Source organism: Anabas testudineus, chromosome 18 (genome assembly GCF_900324465.2).
Source record: "Anabas testudineus chromosome 18, fAnaTes1.2, whole genome shotgun sequence".
Taxonomy (NCBI): Eukaryota; Metazoa; Chordata; class Actinopteri; order Anabantiformes; family Anabantidae; genus Anabas; species Anabas testudineus.
Genome location: NC_046627.1, coordinates 3,150,340 through 3,168,844, shown reverse-complemented (window position 1 = coordinate 3,168,844; position 18,505 = coordinate 3,150,340). Strand labels below are relative to the sequence as shown.

At 39.7% G+C, this 18,505-nt stretch overlaps 1 protein-coding gene across 6 annotated transcripts; it reads right to left on the bottom strand.

Annotated features, from left to right (window-relative positions):
• Positions 1-5,553: 5,553 nt before the first annotated feature.
• On the bottom strand, positions 5,554-16,216 carry LOC113168475 (CD226 antigen-like). Of its 6 annotated transcripts, none has more exons than XM_033326661.1 (9): positions 16,105-16,202; positions 15,704-15,715; positions 14,694-14,708; positions 14,377-14,529; positions 13,832-13,942; positions 12,073-12,477; positions 6,331-6,663; positions 6,097-6,204; positions 5,554-6,007 (listed from the first exon to the last, which is right to left on the bottom strand). In XM_033326661.1, the coding sequence occupies exons 1-9, from the start codon at positions 16,172-16,174 to the stop codon at positions 5,895-5,897; spliced, it is 1,320 nt and encodes a 439-aa protein (XP_033182552.1). In that variant the 5' UTR covers positions 16,175-16,202; the 3' UTR covers positions 5,554-5,894. The 6 variants fall into 6 exon arrangements, with proteins under 6 accessions (XP_033182552.1, XP_033182553.1, XP_033182551.1 ...); XM_033326660.1 differs by having other exon boundaries at positions 5,563-6,007; positions 6,097-6,216; XM_026369494.2 differs by having other exon boundaries at positions 5,565-6,007; positions 6,097-6,216; positions 15,672-15,715; positions 16,105-16,200.
• Between the last annotated feature and the right edge of the window lie 2,289 nt (positions 16,217-18,505).

The window sequence follows — 18,505 nt, the reverse complement described above, 5'->3', positions numbered from 1 at the left end:
AAAGAGGACACACAATATGGTTGATATTACATTTCCCAAAGACACATTTTTTATTTATTTATTTTTTTTCTCTAGTGTAGCCCCTAGAATAATATCTTGGGAAGCTAAATTACATGCAGATAACTATGCATAAACAGTTCTTTTGCTTTATAAAAAGGTTACAGATGTGTTGTTTCTTTATTTCTTCATTTGATGTTGAAGTCGATAGAAATAATTTACATTGAGGTTAAAGTGTATGTTGTAGTTTGGTTGTAATGTAAAATGTACAATGTGCTTTTGTTTGAACAACCAATGATGTTTAATCCTGTTAATGTGATTGACGTGTCATGACAGCGGTTTAGTAGTGTGATTGGCTAAGGGGCGGGAGTTACAGAGGTCGAGAGGTCAGCAAAGAGAGCGGCAGGCTGCGCTCGAAAAGAAAATGTAAACGAGAGAAACAGAGACACTAAGAAGGAAATGTACTGTTTTTACGGTGAATATTGTGCTTGTTAGTCCTGTTGTTGCACCAGCTACAGCACAGTGGACTACAGTAAGTTAAGTAGCTGATTTAAAGTTCACTGACTCTAAACAACGACGAGGAGGTCGGCGCTGTGTGATTAGTCCACAAAATTGAGTTAAAGTAAGAAGGTGATACTAATCAATGTTTTCTTTTGGTTCAGTACAGACTTTAGTTACTGTTTTGCATGACTGTTATATAAGGACTTACTAAACTATAAGGAGTATTTTACTAATTGATTTCATTCTGTTGTTCTTTAAACTTAAAGGTGTGTTCATTAATTAACTTGGGGAAGTAAAGTTATGAGCTCAGGGTGCTGTCCTTCTGTTAAAGCAGTGCTTCTCAATTATTTTCTGTTATGCCCCCCCCTAGGAAGAAAAAAAAACATTTTCGCCCCCCCCACAACTATAAGTAGTATCATTTGTCTATAAATTTTTTATAAGTACACCTATGTTTAACACTTTATCCTTATTTACATAAAAGAAAACAACAAATAAAGAAATATAGATCAACTTACAATAAAGAATAACTTTATTAACATTGTTTTTTAGTCTGTAAGAAAAAAAAAATTAAAGTGCAGCAATTTGCCTGAAATATTAAAGAAATTAAATCCTTACCTAAACTCTAAACATTTTGGACTGACTTGAAACATTTGATACTGAAAAATGAAATTAAACTCAATAAATAATAATAAATTCAAAGTGATCAGCAACATTAACTCGGGAGCACAATATATTAAACACTTTAACCTACAAAACAAAAATGAATAAAACTATTTGTGCTGATTTTTTTCTTTTATCAAAATAAGGAAGTCAGGATTAATGGCTACAATGAGCACGTTTTGCAGTGCACAGCTTTTCAAAGCGGGGTTTGAAGCTCAATGTTTAGCTGGGATCTGTACTTGGTCTTCAGTGCAGCAACAGCAGAGAAGCCAATCTCACAAAGATAAGACGTTGCAAAAGGAAGAAGAATGCCCGTAGCCTTCTGCCCTAAGAGTGGATACTGCTTCTCTACACTCAGCCAGAATTCACTCAGTGTCTGTGATGTGAACCTCAGTCTCAATGTGGAGTCAGACGTCATATCAATGAACTGGTCCTCCTCTGCAGAGCTGAAACCAGTTGGAGCTGGTGCTTTGAAAGGATCTCTCACCCAGTCATATTGAGAACTGTTTTCAGGGAAGTCCTTTTTAAAGCATCCCATCAATGATGAAATATGCTGCTTGATATATGGCGTCACTGAGGTGGCATCATAGTCAGTAGTGTTAACAAAGTCATGCAGGTTGTCGAATGAATCTGTGTTTCCTTCATCAAGTCGCCTGCCCCACATTGCAAGCTTTCGAGTGAAAGAGATGATCTATTCTGTGACCTGAGGGAGGTGTTCATCTTTCCCTTGAAGCTGTAGATTTAGTTTGGGACAAGACTTTTCCTCGTGACAGCCATCATGCTTCACTGTGAAACAGCACAGCTTAATGTTCAGCTCCCATCTCCTCACAGATAGCAGAGAACACTCTTGTTTTTAGTGGTCTAGTCTTTATAAAATTAACTACACCTATAATGTCAGTCATAACCTCACTTAATTCAGAGGAAAGGTGCCTTGATGCCAGTGCTTCTCTGTGTATAACACAGTGTGTCCACTCAGCTTTAGGTGAGACCTTCTTGATGAGTGCCTGAAGTCCTTTTCTCATCCCTGCCATGGTCTGTGCACCATGACTGCAAACACCAATGCAGTTCTCCCACTTTAGCCCATTCTCAGTCAGGAAGCAGTCCAATATTTTGAATAATTCTTCAGCTGTGGCTCTGTCTCTGACATATTTACAAAAAAGTAGGTCCTCACACAGGTAGTTTGTCATGTCAGATCGTACATAAGTAATAAACAAACAGTCTTTGTTGCTGTCAGTTGCTTCATCAAATTGTAAGGCAAAACGTTTGTCTTTGAGTTTATCTACCAGCTGTTCTTGGGGATCGTTAGCAATCTCATTTATACGTCTGCGACAGTGTCATTGGACAGAGGGATAGTTTTTATTTTTGCAGCACTTGCATCATCCAGCATGACAGAGACCATGTCTACTGCTGCAGGCAGTATCGACTCCTCTGCTATCGTGTGGGGTTTTTTGCATTGAGCAATTTGGTAGGGTACCTTATATGATGCTAACAGTGCTCGCTGGTTTACTGAAGTGTTTAAGTGACGCCTTAATTTATTTGGCATCATGCTGTCCGCTGCCAACATTTTTAGACACAGTAAACACACCGATCTTTCCTCGTCTCCCACCGTCATAACAGTGAAGCCAAGCGTTACATAACCTTTGTCGTAGTGTGTGCGCATCCTTGGTGCAATAACACCGTAGAGCTAATACGCTCTGCGCACACTCTGAGAGCACCACTGCCATCTACTGTGCTGGATGTACAATTACACTTTATTCTAGTCCCCCCCCGGGGGGGCGCGCCCCACTATTTGAGAAGCACTGTGTTAAAGGGTGAAGGAAGCGCCCCTAGGGGATATTAAGGAATAACATTTTATTATTATAATTTCGAGTTTGTGTCTTTAATACATTTTTTTTATTTCAAAATCTATCCAGCGGACCGAATTGAATCCCCTAACAGGCCGGGTTTGGCCTGCAGGCCATACATTTGACACCTCTGGTCTGAACAGAAACACTTTCACACAGAAAGTGTTTGGATACACAGAGTCCGTCACCACAACGATGTTCAAGAACCTCATCACCCTGAAAACACTCACATAGACCTTTACTAATCCAAAAATGTTGCTGCAGCAGAGTTCCCAGGAGCTAATGTTCACTGGATAAAAGCATTGGAATGTTTGTATTTCTCGTCGTATTGCAATTAGCTTCAATTGTTCTTTCAATGCCCCAATTGGGGCATCGGGGGGGCACAGATTGATTTTGTTTATTGTGCTCCATTCACATTAAATTTATTTACTAAAAAATCGACCACTACTGGACAAAATCTAACAAAATCTGCCAAAACAAATAAAACTTTGTCACTTAATTTTCCTTTAGCAACATACTCAAAGTACTTTACATTGGGTTTAGGTATCTTTTAGGGGACTGGTTACTATGACCAAATTGAGACTGCTGAAGAGGCAGCGACAGCTTTGGAGTAGAAAAATATAGCTGGATAAAGTTAAAGTTGGACCAACTGGTTGGTCTCTGTTACTAGAAACACTGACCACCTAATTCTGCTGCCTTCATCTAATCACCTGCATGTTGTAGCAGTTCTTTCTAAGTCTGTCTGCTTCTAATCCAGCAAACTGTCTGATTACTCAAAACAAGCTGACTGTAACCAACTGTAGAAAAAACAACTGATTTGTTCAAATGTTTCTGTTCGGTGTAAGGAGGTGACACTGAAGTACACAAACAATGACAGCTGATCCAATTCATTTGTTACAGAAAACACCAGCATCAAACCAAAAGAATGTAACCATATAAGCATGAACACAGGACAAGATGAAGTTAGTGGTGATAAAATAAGAATGGGAACTGAAGAAGATATTTATAGCTGCTTCTGCTACAGAGAGTCTGACCAGCTTCTGACTCAAAGACACTACGTTTCATGACTGTGTTTAATTCACTTACATATTGTGTCATCACTTATTTCTTGCAACAGTACATTTAGTAATTCAGAATTCAGTACATATAATATTTAACACTGAAACACTTCCTCTCTTGAATTATAAGCAGCAACTGGTCTGTTCTAGTCAGATAAATAACTCTAAAACTCTAAAACCACATAGATCATAGCTGCTGTCTGAGAACATGTAGACAAACTTTACCTTCATCCGCTGCTGGAGCTAAGATCCATAAACATGAGAGAAAAGCCACATATGACACAGATGTTAATTTTAAAGCCATGGGAGCAGACAGTTGATGCTGACTGAGCAGGAACCAGAAGTGTTCTTCCTTTTCTTAAACCTCTGACTTAATTGCACTGTGGTCCTTCCCACATCCGGCTTTAGAGGAAGAAGTGCTCAAATAAAAACCTTGACAAAAACTGAATAGCTAGATTTAAACAGTAACATGAATCCTGCAGCATGGCTTTTTTTACTTTGTTATAGTTTACAGTGAGTTAGTCAAAACACTGGGAGGGAGAAAATCCCCTTAGGAAAGTTCTTTTGACAGCCTGCATTTAAGGCACAGTTCAGGGTTCAGTCTCTTGTCCAAGGACACTTTACCGTAGTAAAGGTTTAAATATTGATTAAACTGTTCTAGATAAGATATTATTCAAACAGAAAATATTGTTCCACCCTAAAGTTAGACTGCTGCTGTTTACTGTTGGTCTTCATTCAGTATGTACAGTACTGCCATCTGTCTGTAGACATGTTCCATTGTCTTATTGAGAAGCTGTAACTCACCTGTGGCCAGGACATCACCAGCAGATGGCAGCACATTAACACAACATTAGTGGAGCAGTAATTTTCTGTTTTTATTATGATGTTGGAATTGATCAACTGTTGTTGGACAGCTACATACTAAAGATGGTGCCACTCTGTTTGAGGGTTTATTCTTTTTCTTAACATGTTATTGTAAAATATAGAAAAGGTTCCGCATTCACGAACAAGTGAACTTTTTTACAAACATAATTTTGACCAGATAATCATTTTATATTAAATAATAATGAAATGTCATAAATATATAGATTATGGCTATGTGGTAACATTTGATACAATCCTAAACGATATCATCAGTTTATTTTAAAAACTGCAGAGTAAAGTTCATTTATTTAATTTACTGAATAAACTAATGATGATGTACTGTGCATTTTATTTATCAGTTTAAATTTGTTACTCCCTTTATTACTTTTTCCTGTTTGTACAAAATGTTTACACAGTAACATATGATCTTCACTGGATTTAATGAATGTTATTCTACTGATTATACTGATTATATTTTCCTTTTATTTTATTAATTTTATTATTTAATATCACCGAGTGACAGATACAGTAGATAGACAACAAACATGTTAAATTATTTCCACAGTGAGAGTTAGCTAAACTTGCACACATGGGGCTACCTCTGAACTAAATATAAAGTAGTTTATAAAACAATTAACTTTAAATTTAAGTTGTTCATCACATGTTACAATTTCTCAGTTATTAAAACCTGGAGACGTTGGGACATGTTAGGAAAAATATAAATAAAAAAAGAGAATGAATTAGCAAATATTTTTTTATTCTACTTTGACTGTAAATAGTATGAATGCAACACATCACATGTTGACGCTGAGAAATGTTCACACAGATCAAGCATCCTGACAGTCTGAGAATCCCACTGATCGACAAAATATAAAAGGTTTGTTAAACTCAGTCTCACACAAAAAACAGAATGAAGAGTAGATAAGAAGAAAAACATAACACACAGAAAATGGTAATTTTACACTTGATCTCAGAAACGATGCTCAATAATGACATCATCCATGATATAATCATTTTGTTCGTCCAAGTCCTCCCCTCCTCGGTTGGACAGAGACATCGACAAGGAAACAGGTTCATTGCTTCCTGCAGGATTATGAGATAATTTAGTCATCACATGGTTTTAATTCAACCTGGAGACCTGGACAGAGAGTCAGTGACTGATTCAGAGTTACCTGTGGGTTTGCATTGATATAAAGACACCATGAGGAGAGTGGAGATGAAGAACGGACAGAACACCACCAGGTGGAGGAGGATTCTCACCACAGACAGATTTAGATCAGCTGGAGTTTGGACTTTGGAGGCAAAGAAAACAAACACACCTGATTAGATAATGATTAAAATCAGAGTAGAGTGAAAGTTATCCTGTTAGCCTGTTAGCTAGAGAGAAAGACACTGAGGAAACTTACCTGAGTTAACATCCAGGTGAACGATGCTCAGTCTGTGTTTTGTTTCTTTCCAGACAACATGACACTCAAATGTCCCAGTGTCCTTAACTGTCACATCCTGCAGAATCACTGACACGTCTCCATCCTTCATCTCATGGTCCTTCAGTTCCACCCGGTCCACATAAGATGGATGCTGCTGTTCTGGAACTAACCAGCTGTCCTGGTACAAAAAGATGTCTTCTGGCTCCAGGTCAGGTCTGATCCACTTTACAGTGCTGACAGTGGTGTTGTGTGTGAGAGTTCGACATGGCAGAGTGACAGTGTCTCCAGGTTCAGCTGTGAGGTTTATCTGGACTGAGAAACAATAGGTTTATCTCTTCACTTTGACAGCAGCCAATCAGAGTCAGTGTCTGTCTGAGTTTTTATTATTAAGGGTAAAAAAAAAAATCAAAATCTACATTGCCCTGTGTGAAAAAGTGTTTGCCCCATAAACCTAATAACATTTACATTTAGTGATGTATCAGACGCTTTTATCCAAAGCGACTTACAAGTGAGGAACAAGGCAAGCAAACAAAATCTAAGTCAAGGAGAAAAAACATCAAAGCAAAGTTCTATCAAAAAAGTTTTTCTGTTTCAAGAGTGCATAGGAAGATGTGGAAGAGTTCTATTTTCAGCAGTTTTTTAAAGATTGCAAGTGAGGTGGCTGAGCGTGCAAAGATAGGCAGTTCATTCCACCATCATGGGATCACTGAGATGAACAGTTTTCCTTGGTGTCGACTGTGTGGTGCTCGTACCACCAGACGACGTTCCCTGGTTGAGCGCAGTGGACGGGAGGGAATGTAGACGTGAATGATTGAACTGAGATAAGATGGAGCTGTGGAGTTGACCACTCTGTAGGAGACAGAGCTTTGAACTTGATCCTTGCAGCCACAGGAAGCCAATGCAAAGATTTGAAGAGCGGTGTGACATGAGACCTTTTTGGTTGATTGAAAATGAGGCGTGCTGCTGCATTTTGGATCATCTGTAGGTCGTGGATGCCGGTAACCCCATCAGAAGTGCGTTGCAGTAATCCAGGCGAGATAAGATCAACGCCTGTACAATGAGTTGGGTCGTGTACTCTGTCAGCGAGGGTCTGATCTTTCTGATATTGTGGAGGGCATATCTACACGACCTAGAGACTGTGGCGATGTGTTCCATGAAGGTCAGCTGGTCATCAATGATGACCCCCAGGTTTCTGGATGACTTAGTAGGGACAATCACCGCAGATCCAATGTTAATGCTGATGTTGTGTTGAGTTGAAGGTCTGGCAGGGAAGACTAGAAGTTCAGTTTTGGGTATGTTGAGTTGAAGGTGTCTTTTTCTCATCCAGGCAGAGATGTCAGAGAGACAGGCAGAGATGCGAGATGAGACAGTTGAGTTATCCGGCGGAAAGAACAGGAAGAGCTGTGTGTCATCTGCATAGCAGTGATAAGAAAAACCATGAGAATGGATGATAGAGCCTAGAGAAGAAGTATAGATTAAAAAAAGAAGAGGACCAAGGACTGAGCCCTGTTGTACACCGGTGGAGAGGTTATGAGAGTCAGAGACACACCCCTGCCAAGATACCTTGAAGGTTCGTTCGGACAAGTATGACCGAAGCCAGGCTAGAGCTGATCCAGAGATGCCCAGGTCTGAGAGTGCAGTCATGAGAATCTGATAGTTCACAGTGTCAAAGGCTGCAGATAGGTCGAATGTCTGTCCAAGAATAAGGAAAGAAGATTTACTTGCAGCTTTAGCCACCCGTAGGGATTCCACAACAGTCAGAAGTGCTGTTTCTGTGGAGTGACCACTCTTGAAGCCAGACTGATTGACATTGAGGAGATTGTTCTGGGAAAGAAAGTCAGAGTTGATTGAAGGCTGCACGTTCCAGAGTCTTGGAAAGAAGGTAGACCGGTCTGTAGTTCTCCACAAGGGAGGGATCCAGAGAAGGCTTCTTCAACAGTGGAGTAATCTGGGCCTGCTTGAATGAGGGGTGAAAAGGTGCCTGTTGTGAAAGAGGTGTTGATGATCTGTGTAATGGCTGGTATTAGTGTTGGTGCGATAGCTTGAAGAAGAGTAGAGGGGATTGGATCCAGAGAGCAGGTGGTCGGGCGACTTGAGAGGAGGAGGGTGGATACATCGTCCTCTGACAGGGTTGAGAACATAAAGAGAGATGCGTCGTTAGGTTTAGAATGTCATTGTCAGGAGGAGTGAACTGGGAGCTGATGGCTGCCACCTTGTTGGTAAAAAAAGAGGCGAAGTTGTCGGCTGTGAGACAGGTGGGTGGTGGAGGTGGGGGTGGATAGAGTAGGGATTTGAAAGTGGAGAACAGCTTTCTGGTGTCTGTGGTGTTGCTGAGCTTGTCCTGGTAGTATTCAGTCTTCGCCCTGGTGACACTGTCAGAGAAGGATTGAAGCAAATCCTGATAATCAGTTAGAGCAGGTTGAGACTTGGATTTGCGCCACTTCCTCTCAACACTCCTGAGCACCGTGCGTTGTTCATGGATCTGGTCAGTGAGCCAGTTGGAAGCTGAAGGACGAGCAGGTCTAGTAGATATCTAGTAGATATCGGGCAGAGACTATCTGGGCAAAATGAAGTATTGCAGAGCCTGTCCGTGGCTGCGTCTGTGTTAAAGGTGGATATAACCAAAAGAAACCAGGGAAGAAAACTGCTCCGGGTTGAGAGATCTGAGGTTGTGGCGGAATGTTTCCAGTGCAGTGGAAGAATGTGACGGTCTAGAGATAAAGACTGTGAGCTGAATGAAGAAGTGATCCGACAAATGCAGAGGAGTGACAGATGTCGTCCACAGCGCAGTTCCGGATCAGAACGAGGTCCAGGTTGTTACCAGCTTTGTGAGTTGGAGGAGTGGAAACTAGTCTCAGGTCAAACGTGTTCAGAAGAGCGAGCACATCAGTTGCCTGTGGTTTGTCCAGGTGGATGTTGAGGTCTCCTAAGACGATGAGACGAGTGCCATCTTCAGGGAATTGAGACAATAGCATATCCAGCTCATCACAAAAGTCCCCCAGCTGGCCCGGACGGTGCTGTAATCCTAGCCATGATATTCTAATGAAGACAGATTACTAAAGGGTGCCATCAGCTACGAGGAGACCAGTCCCCCCCCACGTGATGGGCGAGGAGTGTGTGAAAAAACTAAGCCGGTGGAGAGCGTGGCTGGGGTGGCCGTGTTTTGGGGTGTAATCCAGGTCTCCGTAAGTGCAAGCAGCTGAGCGGCTGAGTGTGTAAAAAAAGGTTGGAATGAAGTCCGCCTTGTTCACTGCCGACTGACAGTTCCACAGGGCAAGAGAAAAAGAGGCCGACGGCGAGGTGTTCTGGGTGAGGGGCCGCAGGTGGGAAATGCATCGTCCTCTCGGAGAACGCCATGTCCTGCGTCTGCCGAGGAGAACTGAAATCTGCTAAAAAACACATTGAAAGAAAAGAAAGAGAAAGGCTTTCCAAAGCGGAAGGGAGTTAAAGTGAAGAAAAGAAGTGCAAAAAGGTTGGAAACCTTGCGTCTTGTGGTGTCCTTGCTCGGTGGATTCACGCAGGTAGACTCGCAGGTCTTTACCCAAATCGGTCTTCACACAAGGGCTGACGCTTCCGCTGGTTGGGCCACCCTTAGCAGCAACAACTGCAATCAAGCCTTTTTTCGATAACTTGCAATCAGTCTGATACAGCGCTGTGGAGGAAGTTTGGCCCACTCATCTTTGCAGAATTGTTGTAATTCAGCCACATTCGAGGGTTTTCGAGCATGAACTGCCTCGCCACAGTATCCCAATTGGATTTGGACATTCTTCTTCAGGATATTTTGTTACACAGCAGAATACATTGTTCCATTTATCACAGCAAGTCTTCCAGGTCCTTTATGTTCTTTTAGCTCAGCAGTGTTTTTCGTCTTGGAACTCTGCCATGCAAACCATTTTTGCCCAGTCTCTGTCCTATGGTGGAGTCATGAACACTCACCTTAATTGAGGCAAGTGAGGCCTGCAGTTCTTTGGATGTTGTTGTGGGGTCTTTTGTGACCTCTTGGATGAGTTATCGCTGGGCTCTTGGGGTCATTTTGGTCGGCTGGCCACTCCTGGGAAGGTCTTCCACTGTTCCATGTTCTTGCCATTTGTAGATAATGGCTCACTGTGGTTCACTGCAGTCCCAAAGCTTTAGAAATGACTTTATAACCTTTTCCAGACTGATAAATCTCAATTATTCTCTTTCTCATTTGTTTTCGAATGTCTTTAGATCTCGGCATGATGTCCAGCTTTTGAGGATCTTTCGGTCTACTTCACTTTGTCAGGCAAATCCTATTTAAGTGATTTCTTGATTGCAAACAGGTATGGCAGCAATCAGGCCTGGGTGCAGCTAGAGAAATTGAGCTCAGGTGTGATGAACCAGAGTTAAGTTATATTTTAACAGGGGGGGCAAACACTTTTTCACACCACTGTAATGTTTCAAATCTAACTCCAAATGTACTGTACAGTCATTTTAGCAAGACCATCTATTGAGCTACAGACAACCTTTTAAAACAGTTTTTCATAATCTCGAGGAGTTGGAGTCTGGTTTCTGAAAAAGGAAATAAACAGATATACACCAAGATAAACCGACTAAACAGGGCAGGAGAGGGGGTGTGCACATTTACGCTAAATGAAAACTGCTATAGTGAGAATGTTTAGATCTCTATGTCCATGCTGCCATTTTATCTTCTTGTGGTTTGTCTACACCTAAAGGTAAAATGTAAGCGCTGCCTTAATGCTCATCCTTCAGTTTAGACGCTTGAGTTGCTGTGCCTTTAGACCTCTAATTTTATTATGGGAGACTTCAACCACTGCTCTCCAGATTGAAAATAGTTTAGATAATTCTTGTCATGTAAGCTCTTTCTTTGAGAAACAACAGGTTGTGCAGACTTTCAGGTACTTCAAAGCTAAAACAAGTCTCACACCTGATGACATCCACAGCCAAACTCTGAGGAATTATGGTGAGCAGCCTGGTTACATTTTTAAATAATGAAAACAACTTGAACGTTCATGTTGTTAGTCTCTGTCTGATGTTTAGTGTGTGTCTTGGGTCATTTTCAACCTTCCATCAGCAGAGTGATCACTCAAACTATTACAGAACTGTGTCTTGTATTTACAGCGACAACACCAGTGAAGCTGCTGTGCACTGTGTGAACAGAGGGGATTGGAATGGGTTATTTGTTAACTTAATGCTAATTGTATTTCTCACTAGAATTAATCTTTTAGTCTGTTGTCTCTGGAGGACACGTTGAAAAAGCACTTGAATTGTTGCAACAGCATTTCACTTCATCACGTTGTAAAGTTTTGAGCAGAAGAGTCCTCTGTGTGGACCTACCATGAACGTTTTAATAACAAATTTAACTGCGTGTTTGTCTAAAGATGTATTCAAATATCCTAAAGTAGGGTAAGTGTGGATACATGTTTCTAATTATTTATATTCTTTTTTACATATACTGTAGGTATTCTGTCATTTTAAGATTTTTTTCACCCCTGTTCACCAGACAACGTGATACAGCAGTGGGTCACATCTGTTACTGTAAAACCACTGTTAGGGCAGGACACAGCACTGTGTGCAGCATGCAACAGGACCCAGCCCTATTAATTTCCTCTTTTCAGCTTCTACAAAGTCTCATCAACACCAACATCTGATCTGTGATGTTTCACTCTAACATCAACAACCAGGAAGCAGCTTCAACTCTGATCCACACACACACACACACACACACACACACTAACTCACCTAATGGACGAACATCCAGGTGGATGATCCTGATAAACCAAGATGTGTACAGAGAATCAATGTGGATGAACTGAGAACTGACACGTCGTGATCTGTGTCCTGACACACAACACTCATATGTTCCGGTGTCATTAAATGTGACATTTCTTAGAATCAAAGACATTTCTCCATCCGTCATCTCACTGTCCTTCAGCTCCACTCGGTTCTTAAAAGATTCATGCTGATGCTCTAAATTATAGTTATCTTCATTCTCTCTGAACAAAAGGTGTGGGTCAAGTGGGGAGAAAACGATATTTGTTGGAGTCATGTCCGGTCTGATCCACTTTACAGCAAGGATCCTGGTGTGAGGCTGTTCACATGGCAGAGTGACAGTCTCACCAGGTTCTGCTGTGATGGTTATCTGGGCTGAAGGAGAGAAGAAAAACAGATCAGAGAGGTTAAAGGTTTGAAGTAACACTCCTGACTAAAGTTTTAGAAATGCTATTTTAGTCCTAGTACAGATAAAGTCATCATAGTGGGTAAGTTTAACTTTCATGTAGATGCTGATGAAACTGCCTCAACACTGCATTTAATTCACTGTCAGACTCCATCGGTTTTAGTCAAAGTGTAAATAAACCACTCACTGTTTTAATCACTCCCTCAACATTTGACATTTAAAACTTCCACTAAATTAGATGATTTCTGATGATTCTCAGAAAATAATTTTACCAAATTTAATCAGATTTATTTTATTATTCACTACACTGCTATGTACCAACACAGTAGAGGTGAGGCAAAATGTATTTAAGCTAGAGAGTCTCATAGTTTCTAGAGTCTCATGTACTGTGAGTCAAGTAGAATCAGAGAGACTTCAAGATGCAGTGTGACATAAGAAAGTGAGGAACAGTGCAGTTTTAAAAAGTTAAAGTTCAGCAGCTCTACAGTCAGTCTAGTAGAAATGTTCACAAATTTCAATATGACACGATAAATATCATTGTTATTCTTTAGCAACAAAGTTAGAGAGACCAGACTGAGATGGTTTGGACATGTGCAGAGGAGGGATAGTGAATATATTGGTAGAAGGATGTTGGAGATGGAGCTGCCAGGCAGGAGGACAAGAGGACGACCAAGGAGGAGATATATGGATGTCTTAACAGAGGACGTGAGGTTGGCTAGTGTTAGGGTAGAAAGAAAAGCCCAAAGAGAAGAAGAAGAAATATCATTATTATTCTATGGTGTCAATCATTTATTGTTGTCTCTGTCTAAAGCACCAAACATTTTTTTGAGGCTTTGGACTGAGACTGACTGTCATTACAGTTCTAGTAAAAGTTGAAGTAAATGTTTGAGTTAAATGATTAACAACCTGAATGTTGTCCCAATGTTCACAGAAAGAGTTATAATAAGAATTAATACAACCCGGAGATCTTTTTCTAGAACAAAAAAAAGAAAAAAAAAGTTTGCCTTAACAAAAAGTTTTTACTAAATCCACTTGCCAATATATTATTTGAATAAAGATCCATAAGCAAGTTAGTACTAGTAGTTAATACCAGCTCAATGTCTCAGTGTGAGAGTAGTAGTAGTAGTAATAATAGACCTAGTAGAATCATAAGCATATATATTATGTGTGTATATGTATATATATATGCTTTTCAAAAAATCCAATCAAACATTAGATTAAAATTTGGTTTAATTCCTTCTAATTTTTAAATCAAATTTTACAAAGTAAAAAGAAAAAATAATTGCAGTAAAAATGTTGGTGTGTGTTTTTACAGTTACTCACAGCAGTTGAACTCATCACTCTTGTCTACACAGTCACTGAATCTGTCACACACATAGCTTTTAGGTACACACTGACTGTCATCACAACGATGTTCAGAAAACTTGTTACACGCTGAAAACACAATGTTTATGGAATTAACAAATCTTTAGTAATCTTAAATAGAGGAAACTTAAGTGTTGCAGTCACAGGTAAAACATTTAAAACCTTTAGTCTAACCAGTACAGATATTGATGATTGTGGAATGTTTTGAAACTGATTTCTATGCTATATTGCTACTGTACTTGTATAAGGCTGTATAATGGTGTATAAAACATATACAAATATATATGTATACAGTCAGGTTCAGAAGTATTTGAACAGTGACTCAATCTTTGTAATTTTTTCTGTTCACTACACCTTTCTATAATATACTTAATAATCTTTGGCTTAACTGTCTCATATTTATAATACAAGATTTACAAAACTCAAATAACAAGTGAATTATATAAATAAACTTATCTACAGTCTTCACACATTATATTGTTGCATTCCTTATGGATACTCACGGCAGTTGAGTTCATCACTCCTGTCCAGACAGTCATAGTCTCCATCACACAGATAGCTTTTGGGTACACAGCGACCATCACCACAATGATGTACATCAGCCATGTCACACACTGAATCCTGATTCCACTTCACCCCATCACTTTTCTGCAGCCCTTTGTTCAATAATTGTGGGTCACAAGTTACATTAATGGCAACTCTTTATTTAAGTATGTTTTAAAGAATATTTCTACTGATAATATCTAGGAAATGTGCTGTATTTGTAATAATGACATGTTACAGTGTTAAATGTGAAAAATGACTCAGAATAACTTCTTACCTTCAGATCCCAGAGCTTCAGATCAATAAATATATGAAAAAACAAAATGACACAGACATTAATTAAATCGTGAGAGCAGACAGTCGTTGTCACAGTCATATATTAACGTATAGGTCAGAAGTATTTGAAAAGTGACATGAAGACTGGAATACAGTATGTTAGTAAAACAGGAAACAAACATTATATTAACCTTATCTGCTTAGAATTTTTAAGCTTTACAAAACTAAAACCTAATCACAACACAAATGAACTCTTCACTCCTGTCCAGACAGTCATCGTCTCCATCACAAAGATAGTGTTTAGGTATACACTGACCGTCACCACAGCGTTGTTCAGAAAACGTGTCACACGCTGAAAACACAATGTGTGTCAAAACCACAGAAACCTTTACTGATCTTAAACAGAGGAAACTAAAGTGTTGCAGTCACAGGTGAAACATTTAAAACCTTTAGTCTAACCAGTACAGATATTGATGATCAGTCTTCTTAGTTCTCTTCCAGCAAACCGTTGTCTGATTACTTAAAAAAAGCTCAATAACTGTGTTCATGACCATGATTAACATCATGTATGACAACTGTGCTTGAGTTTGAATGTGGTGTAAATGCTGTTTCTCTGATAGTGTACATGGTGGAGTCTCCAGGAGAAATCAGCTGGTCTCACACTTAAACATCAGTACAACTTAACCCCCTCACAGCTTCAGCTCTTTTTACAGACACTGGGTAAACACAGTGGTTCAGAACTGAACCTTGAGAGAGAACTGTACTTCACCTAAAACTCATGAATATAAAATAGTATAACTTAAATATTATAACTTAAGAAATGTAAATATTGCTTTAATTCACAAGAAACAACTAATACGTTCATATATTTCTTACACAAAGAAGCATGAAACACAAAAGAAGATGAATTTATAAGAAGAAATAAGAATAGGAACTGTATTTATAGCTGCTACTTCTACAGAGCTGATCAGAGTCTGACCTGCTGCTGACTCCTCTACATTCATCTCTCACCACAAACTCCAGCTGCAAAGAACACAAAATTAAAAACCAGTAGATTAAAAGTAACTGTTAAAACACTGTTTCATGTTTTCCACCATCACTCTGTTTAATTTGTGTGTTCAATAAAAACATGAAATGTAATCACTTTGTTTTATTCATTTAAATACATAACAAATAAATTTGTTAATATATGTGATTTTCGTGAAGGTAAACCTGGAAATTTAAAACAGTGTCATGACTTTTCTTGCAACAGTACATTTAGTAATTCAGTACATATAAGATTTAACACTGACACTAACACTTCCTCTGATGAATATTTAGCACAACTGGTCTGTACTAGTGAGATTCTAAGTAGGTCTAAAACCTTTGTACCACACAAAGCTGCTGTCTGAGTACATGCAGAAATACTTTACCTTGATCTGCTGCTGGACCAAAGATCCAGAAAAATGTAAAGAAAGCCGCATATGACACAGATAAAGCCATGAGAACAAACAGTTGTTGCTGTGCAGAAACCACATGTGTCCTTCCTTTTCTTCTCTATTCTTTCTAGCGCTGACTTTATTTCACAGTGGACCTGCCCACAAACTGCTTTACAGGAAGGAGGGCCTCAAGCTGCCACTTAGTCACAACACTGCATATCATAACTAATTATGTTGATACTTTACTAATCCCACCATCGAACCATCAACCCTGGGGTTTGTAGACGACTACCCTACCAACTCTGCCATGGTTGTTTTTTGCATCTGTTGGAAAAAAGCCACCTGCATTGAATAGTGTCATATCTTGCGTGTTGTGAGCTCCCTCCTCAATTTTCTCTTTTGTTAAAACTGTTACAATAGTAAACCTGGTTAGGTTTAGGTACAAAAACATGTAGGTTAGCTTTAAGAGAGATTGGGTTAAAGTACCAAACAAGTTACTTAAAGGGCAACTGTCAGTGTTGCTCCTGTCGTACTTAAAACATTTCGATGGAGGGTAATCAAAAATTTGCAGTTACTTACATAAGGGTTGTTACCTCGACCGGTTACAAGAAGGACTCAACAACACTACAATAGATTAAATACAGGTTTATTGAAGAGGCTTGGGTGGCAACAAGGAGTACAAAGCAGAAAACTGAGACAGGAATAGGATTCAGGGAGCAAGGAATGCTGGGAAATGTAGTGTGGTGGGGGAACGCCAATGAAGAAAGACAACATAACGTGTGAATGTGACCAGGTGAGAGAGAGAACAAGGAGGAATCGTGACAACGGAAGCATAACAACTAACAAATATGTGATAACAGCTGTATCAGCTGAAAAGGCAGGTTCAAGGAGGTTCTGACTGAATAACTCAAACTAAGCTCATGTGCAGATCCAAACCAGTAATGTGTCACTCTGCCTCAGCTCTTTCTCACTTTCCTACTCTGGTAGCTGGTGAGGTTTATCACCATGACACGTAGCTGGTGAGGTTTCTCACCAGCTACGTGTCATGGTGATGGTGATATTCTACATGCAGTGTGACAATGTTTGTGTATTTTGCACCGTTGGTTGAAATGTGTTAACTTTTTTATAAAAATTCACATCTCTGCAACTGCTCAGTACCCTATTTCTGAGAAATACCCTTCTTCACGACAGAGGTGTGAATAAAGACAAAAACTGTAACATGTCCCCTTAGTTAATCTCTTTGTACTGGTACATGAAAAATACATTATTTCTCCAACTGTAAAATATTCTTCATGTGTACATTCAAACCTGTTCCCACCTGTGTTGTCCTGAGCTCATCTCCTCTCTCCTCTCCTCTCTTATCCTCTTGTCTATCCGTTCAAATTCTACCATTGCATTTCATTAACTTTGTGTCTTCTCTCTCCTAAAGTTGTGCTTCCTCCTGGTTCTGTTGGAGGTTTGTTCTTGCTCAAATGGGATTGTTGGGTTTTCAATGACATTTTCTGTACAATTATACTAACCAACTACAAATTTGAATTGTCCCTCTAATATTCTAATTTCTAATACCAGCAGTATGCTTAACTCAACTACCTCCCTTTCACTATGCAGACGCCCTTCTATCATAGATCACTCCTGATACTCACCTCCACCCACTCCATCCTGCCTGTATCTCTTCTTCACTTTTCTACCACACACCCCATGACATTGAACAGCTGACCCTAAGTATTAAACCTTCTCCACCTTCTCCACATCTACTCCTTCCTCCACCTTCTTTCTCTTTTACACACATGTACTTCTTCCTGCTCCTCCTTTCATCTTCTCTCCAGTGTGTACCTCCATCTCTTCAGGCTCATTACAGACCCTAAAAATCACAATGTCATCTTCTGTTGTTCTTACCACACACCTAACACATGTCACCTGCAGGAGAAAAGAGCTACTTCAGTGTGAAAGAAGATAGGAGACATTAAACAGGACAAGGGTTCACAGATAGGACATGGGGAGGAGAGGAGTTCTGGGTCACAAGGTCATGAGTGAAAAAACAGACCTGTAGTGGGAATTTATGGTATAAACATTTAGCCTATATGTAGAAGAAATGTATGTTTTCTGTGAGGTACACATGTACTTAGTTCCTTAGGAATGTTATGTGGAGGGGGCCCTGAGAAGTATAAGTATGAGGGTTAGAGGGTGATAGAGCAGAAGACATTTACATGATTGTGGTGTTTTCTCCATGCCGGCATGTACGAATTAAACTGAGATGGTTCATCACACTGAGTCCTTCCTTGAAGTCTACTAAGATTTTACAACATTTAGAGGAAGAGGAAACATTTCTACAACACACCCTGTCCTCCTACATATCCTATTGCTGCTCACTGACTGACTTACTGTCATCTCTGTT

What these genes read in the sequence shown, in the direction of transcription:
- LOC113168475 (XM_033326660.1), bottom strand. Translation starts at nt 16,174, where the DNA reads ATGGCTTTATCTGTGTCATATGCGGCTTTCTTTACATTTTTCTGGATC. An exon ending in GAGTGATGAACTCAACTGCC is followed by an intron (nt 13,943 to 14,376) that starts GTGAGTATCCAT and finishes TTGTGTTTTCAG; the next exon opens with CGTGTAACAAGTTTTCTGAA. An exon ending in CCTGGATGTTCGTCCATTAG is followed by an intron (nt 6,664 to 12,072) that starts GTGAGTTAGTGT and finishes ATTGTTTCTCAG; the next exon opens with TCCAGATAAACCTCACAGCT.